This window comes from Hydra viridissima, unplaced genomic scaffold (assembly GCF_058129835.1).
Source record: "Hydra viridissima isolate aposymbiotic clone 2 unplaced genomic scaffold, HvirCarnegie_v1 scaffold_6, whole genome shotgun sequence".
Classification (NCBI taxonomy): Eukaryota; Metazoa; Cnidaria; class Hydrozoa; order Anthoathecata; family Hydridae; genus Hydra; species Hydra viridissima.
In genome coordinates this window covers 1,346,792-1,353,623 of record NW_028324305.1, presented here as the reverse complement: position 1 = coordinate 1,353,623, position 6,832 = coordinate 1,346,792, and the positions used below count along the sequence as shown (strand labels likewise).

The window sequence follows — 6,832 nt, the reverse complement described above, 5'->3', positions numbered from 1 at the left end:
TCTACGCATAAAAATTTTGTTTGTGAGCAATATTTTCTTCTAAATCTAATAAAGTCGTTATTAATCATAAACTTTTGACTTTTAAATAAAAATGTTTTTCATTTCTTCCTTCTCTTTCTTAAATCATTTTACATCTTTGCGTATCCGACCGTGATAATTTCCGAGCCGTATATACACGCTCGTGATAATTTCCGAACCCTATATACCCGCCCGTATGTTTCCTATGTGTTCTCCACTTAACAACTCTAACTGTACAAGCTTTTTATTTCATTTGGTTTCTTTGAGCTTAGACGATAATGTATATTCATTATTAACTGTTAGTGTTTAAAATATTGATAGTTGGTTTGGGTACAAATGGCATCTTTACTTATATTTTCACGTGGCTCCATTGTTTAACGAAAATCGTACTATGATTTTGTTCTTTAGTCCGATGAAAAGGGGGTTGGGGAGAGTAACATCAATTTTATCATTTTCCTTGTAGCACGGTGATAGTGAGTTGAGGTTCGTGTAGAATAGTAGGGAGGTAATGGGTTATTTGGTGAGTTGGAGGTATCATAAAACGTTTATCAAATTGTGTTTGTTTTAGTAATAATCGTTGTATAGCCAAACGTAGACATAAAATTAGAAGAAAAATCTATATGAACACGAACGATAATTTTGAACGAACATTACAAATTTTTAGCTTTTTTAAAGGTTCGCGTTTCCTTTTTTAACATGAAAAATAAGCCAATTAAGATATAAATTAACATGTATTTCAAAAACTTAGCCGTTTTCTTTATACAATTGAAGACTACATGGCAAGACCTACAGTTGTCCACTTTTTATACTTATGAGAAAAACGGAATTTTGTGTTTGAAGACTTTTAGTGGCCTTAAATGTTAAACGGCTCGATAGTTTCAGAACAATGGTTTTTCGTTTGTATATTATCAGAAATGATGGGTAAATATCAGAACACGATGAAAAGAACAAAAATACAACAATTTGTGAAACTAGAATCTGGTTTTTCTAACGTGGTCTTCAATTGGTTTCTTTTATGGCGTATTTAAGTAGCTACAAATATGATTGTCGTATTTAAGTAGCTACAAATGTTATTGGCGTATTTAAGTAGCTACAAATATGATTGGCGTATTTAAGTAGCTACAAATATGATTGGCGTATTTAAGTAGCTACAAATGTAATTGGCGTAAAAAATTAGTTTTAAGATTTTACATAAAAAAAAAGGCGAACCTTTAGAATTAGTTAACCAACTCTACAAAAAAAGATCCTTGAAATAATCTTTCATTTTAATTACATTTTCAAGGACAATTAGTTTATTCAAAAATTAATCGCAAAACCATATAAAACACCGAAAATCTTTATTTTTTTTTGCAACACTCATTTAGACATCAATTTATTTCATTTTTAAATGTGGCTTTTGAAACTGAAATTATGGACCTTAACTTAATAGAGTATTTATTTTTTAATATTTACATTAAAAAAAAAAAAAAAAATCATATTTACAGTTCTTAAAAAGTTAAAAAATTTCTGTTTTTTTTTTTACTTTTGTTTTAGTTGAATTTGTTCAGTGAGCCACTCTACACCTTCGTGTAGTCCTTCTCCAGTAATTGCGTTACTTGCGCAAATATGCCAAGGTTTTTCGCGTAGCCCATCTAACTTCAGCAAATTAGACACTTGCACCGGGGAAAGTGAATCACGCATATCCATTTTATTAGCAAAAAATAAAACAGGTATAGGCTTTGTTTTGATGTCTCCGTGATTGAGAAGCTCGTCGAGCTCCTCTTTCGCTACAACAATCCGCAACTTATCGCTACTGTCAATAACAAAAATAATTGCTTGTGCATCTCTATAGTAGTGCTCCCATAAATTGCGATAACGTCCTTGTCCTGACATATCAAACACTGTAAAAATCAATCCAGGCAATATCAATTTTTCTATAGTAAACCCTACTGTTGGAACAATATCAGTTGTTTGTGATTTTTCTGGTTTTAGTCTGTTTATAATAGTTGTTTTTCCAGAATTGTCCAATCCTAAACACAATATACTGGCTTCTTTTTTCCTTCCAAATAATTGCGAAAGCTTGTCCAGAAAACCCATATTTATAATATATTACTAGAATGGAAAATATTCTATACATAATATTAATTCTAAAATATCCAAAGTAAAATGTGTTCTGCAAAAATGAAATATTCAATTAAAATAAATGTGCATGCCGAAAAATACATCAAAAACCAAGAAAATTCTAAATTTTTTAACCTTGGTGTAAATCTAGCTTAACATTAAACCAACCTAAAACTTTTTTGTCATAAAAACACACACAAATGTAATTCAAAAAATAAATCTTATGTTAAGATATTAGAATATCCTTATATTAGATTTATACTCTAAATTAAATTTAGTTGTGTTTTCATGACACGAACATCTAAATGTGTTTTATGGGAGCAATCTTTAAATACTTCTAAAAAACTGTCCCATCACATAAAATGGAAAATAAAACTACTTTGGATAATAGAAAGTTGAATATTTACTCTTTTTTTTTTTTTAAAAATCAAAAATAATGAATTTGATTTTAAATTGAACTTGTTAATATTGAGATCTTTTTTCTATAGCTGCAAATTTTGAGTGAAGCTCAACGTTCTAAATATAAATCAATTTTTTTTTACAAAAACAAACTAGAAATATTGCAAAAGTATAACACATAAAAATGAAAATTAGTCTTCTTAATATTATGGATATAAAATTTTGCTGTTTTGGTATGATAAACTGTAAAAAAAAAAGTCCCAATGGGATATATCCAACTTTTTTTAATGCAATAAATCAAAACAATAAATTAAAACAATTATATTTGTAAACTTTAATTCGAAAAGCGATACATCAAAATACTTTATAACAGAATAAACTACTCTTTCTTTTTTTCAAAAAAAATTAAATTTACCTTCCCATTTATTATAGAATTTCAGTAACTACATCAATAATGGAGAAAAGAAAATAAAGAAAAGAAAAGAAAATAAAGAAAAGAAAAGAAAAGAAAAGAAAAGAAAGAGAAAGAAAAGAAAGAGAAAAAAAGAAGAGAGGAAAGAAAAGAAAAGAAAAGAAAAAAAAAAAAAAAGAAACAAAGAGAACAGAAAAGAAAGAAAACAAAATGGAGAAAACAAAGACTAAAAATACTGACCAGGTAGACTAATCAAATATTTGCATATAACACCAGTTTTGCAGTTAAAAAAAGTAAATATTTGATTGTCCCAGTGTGAAAACATTATGGCAAATTGTTTAATAAAACAATAATGAGGAACTTGACAGCACAAAGTATTTTTTTTAAGCTTTATTTGAAAAAGGAAATAAATGCTGGTAACAGTGTTTTGAAAACAATGCTGATGGGTAATTTAAAAAACCATCTTTTACCAACATAGATATTTCTGGGATGAAAGAAAAAACCACTTTCAGAATACCCTAAAGAATTAGTGTGTCTACCAAGGTCAATCCAAAACCTGCTCAAACTCAGTTTAAATTCAATAGAAATATTGTACTGTGGTTCTGCACTGATTTATTGCTGTTCAAACCGGTGGCTTGTAAAGGACATTTAGGACATTTTTGTTAAAAAATGTTGGGGGTGTTGACATTCCTCATCCCAAAACACTGAGTAAAGGAGGAGTTAGAAATAATTAAATTTTGTCATCCAGCTTGAGACCATTAAGGCATTGGCTGGAAGTATGTCACCTTACTATTAAATGGATGGACAGACAAACACAAGTGTTTGGTATACCTTTTCCTGAAATGTTCATTGATTGACAGTAGCACATGTAGCAAGAATGTGTACACTTTATCATCTTCTCCATTTGATAACCACCATAGTGAGACCATATCAAAACACACATGAAAAGCATTTTTAACCTTTTTGGTAAATTAACCCATAAACTAAAGTTACATTTTCTCCACAAAGGTGTAACCAATATATTCAAAGCTTTAAAAACTGTTAAGTTCTAAACTTAAGCATTGTTTGACCCATGTACTTCATCTAGTACTTATAACTAGTGGATTGAAATGGTGTCCAGTGCTTGAGGCCCTGCTGTAAAAATGTTGGAAGGTGGTGCAATGCCTATGTTTTGAAAGTGCTACCATTTTAAATATCAGGCATTAGCTGACCAAAACTTGTACAACTTATAGAATATGATCAAGGTGCAAGAACAAATAATTTAAGTGAACAGCTTCCTACCAAACATGATGATAAGGTTATTAGTTTGTAGCTCATTTTAATGTTTAGCAACAACCTTAAATCTTTAAATGCAAATCCTAAGCATACCATTTTAGTACTAGTAATTATGCTTTAGTAAAACTCCTAAAACACTAGAAAATATTTAATTGATTGTTTTATATATTAAAAGCTCTGATCTAAAGACATCATTTCTCTTCCTTGATGGTTTAACGCTTCAGTGAACCGTAGTTATTAATTATATTTATTCCTTGCGTTTTTAACTTACTTTCTTGTCACTATTGTAGTGACTTTATATATTTTATTAAAGCCTAACATTTAATATTGTATTTTGTTGTAGGCTCACAATAATGATGATACTTCAATAGATGATGTTTAAATCATCTACTGTATTGTTACAGAGTGATATAGCATTTACTGAATTTAAAGATGGTCATTATAATCAACAGATCTTAAAAATGCAAGTTCCTACAAATGGAATAGCATTTTGTTTATGTTAGAATAATTGTATCAGCTTTTGGAACTGTGACAAATCTACTCAAAAAGTGTGGACGCCATGACTTAATATTTGATATCAACAAAACTGTTCTGTTAAAGGTTCTTTATTTATTTCTCAAGTTGTTTGATTTTTTAACCTATGCAATAAGTGAATACAACAACTCACTGGCTATCTAATTAACCATAAAATTTGCAGCCCTGTTCTGATGATCATCTTGTATGTAAACAGCTCAAACAAATTTGCTGTTCAAAAATTGAGGAGAGCATACCAATATCTCCATCAACTAAATTACCCTGTTAGTTTGCTTCTAGTATTATGCTTATCTTTTTTAAGCAGAGATAAAAAATATGCCAACTGACTTGCTCATGAAAAAACAGTTTGATTACCAGTGGTGGTTTCCAAAGAACCAGCAACAACAGTCAGTGAACCACCAAAGAAAAGAGCTAAACTGACCATGTTAGCAGAAATGAGTTCAACTGTAATAGAAAACGCTAATTGGGCTCAAACTTTGGAATACCAGGTACAGAAGCATCTTTCCCATATAAATAGTGAAGATGAGGAGAGCAACCCTTTTTTCTGGAAAAACAACTGCAAGTGGTATTCATACTTAGCAGAGCTGACAGTTGAACACCTATCTATAACTGAAGACAGTGTTGCAATAGAGAGTATGTTCTCCACAACAGGCCCTATTGTTCACTCTAGAAAATCATCCCTTAGCCCTCTTATGTTAAATACAACTACCTTCATTCATGACAACTTACAGTTTTTAAAAATGAGTACATAATGTATGTACACATATGAGTAATATAATAGTCATATATTTTACACCATGGTTTGTTAAGTTGAGTGTGACCGGATTTTGAACTTTACAATATTATCATAAAACTAAAAGTAGTGGTCCTAAAGTATTAGCTTTACTCTTTAAGTGCTGTTAGTCTTAAAGCACTACTAGCTGTAAATTATTTGTCTTAAAGTAATAAACACAAGTATAATCTATAAAGAATATCTTAAAGTGCTAAACAAAAGTACTTTTAAAGGATTCAACAAATGTATAAGTCAACAAATGTATAAGTCATATTCATTAAAAAGTATCAATTTTAAATTATTACGCTAAATAAATAATAGCCTTTTTTCGAGTTTGAGATGAACACCCTTACATTAATGTTTGAGTGCTGTTATTGATTTTGATCACATTGTAAGATAATCTTGGTAAAAAGTACTCCGTAATTCATGAAATACATATAGTCAGCCAATGCTCCAAAGTGTTATTATTTTATAAAATGTAGCAATTTGACATTTAGTATTCTTGTTCTATTAAGTATATTGTCACATAGAGTTAATAGTAGCCATTATAATCAATATCAGTTCATCTTTTTCGTCAGCCAAAATCAGCTGATTTGTAAATGGCTAGCCAAAATCAGACAGCTAACAAGCCTACCACATTTTTTAAAAAAATCAGCTGATAGGCCTACCTACACTGTCCTAAAATTATGTCACCAACGTTGTTATTGAGATCTCACTTTTACTCCTACTTAGTTTTGAAGATAAAAATTATTTGTAATACAAGCTAAAACATTGATTTTTTTAAAAACCCCAAGTATTGACAGATATCATTAAAGTGACAGTCTTTGATATAATCATTTATGTAGGCATACTTTTTACTCTTTGTATGATATTTGGACAGTAAATCATTAAACAGAAAAGAAATTAAAAATATTAATATAAACTGACTAACATGTATGAGGCCAAAAAATATGTACTAATCAAGACATTCATCTTAAAAATTAACTCTGTCCAAAATTTATGCAATTATATACTGTAATATAACATAACTATAAGAGTCAAACAACTAAATATCACTTGGAAGTAGCAGTGTAATGTAAAAATTTATAGTTAAACATAATATAGCTATAAAAATTACAGATAATTTTATATAGAGTGACAAGTGGTTAGAATTTTTTAATCGTTTTACAGCTAGTGCAATACAGTAGTTAATAAAAATGTCATAACATCTGCTATTTTTTATTAACAAATGTGAACAGAGTTAATAGTTTTTGAAATTCAAAGTGTATGAATTTTTTATTACGCAATTGAGATAAAAAAGAAAATGTGAAGTTTATTTTTGA

General features: G+C 29.2%; 1 protein-coding gene across 1 annotated transcript; it reads right to left on the bottom strand.

The window, feature by feature from the left end:
• Nucleotides 1-1,287: 1,287 nt before the first annotated feature.
• LOC145190743 (ADP-ribosylation factor-like protein 6) lies at nucleotides 1,288-2,480 on the bottom strand. The gene has a single exon (XM_080067630.2). It carries the CDS (start codon nucleotides 2,092-2,094, stop codon nucleotides 1,537-1,539), a length of 558 nt encoding a protein of 185 aa, XP_079923756.2. The 5' UTR covers nucleotides 2,095-2,480; the 3' UTR covers nucleotides 1,288-1,536.
• Between the last annotated feature and the right edge of the window lie 4,352 nt (nucleotides 2,481-6,832).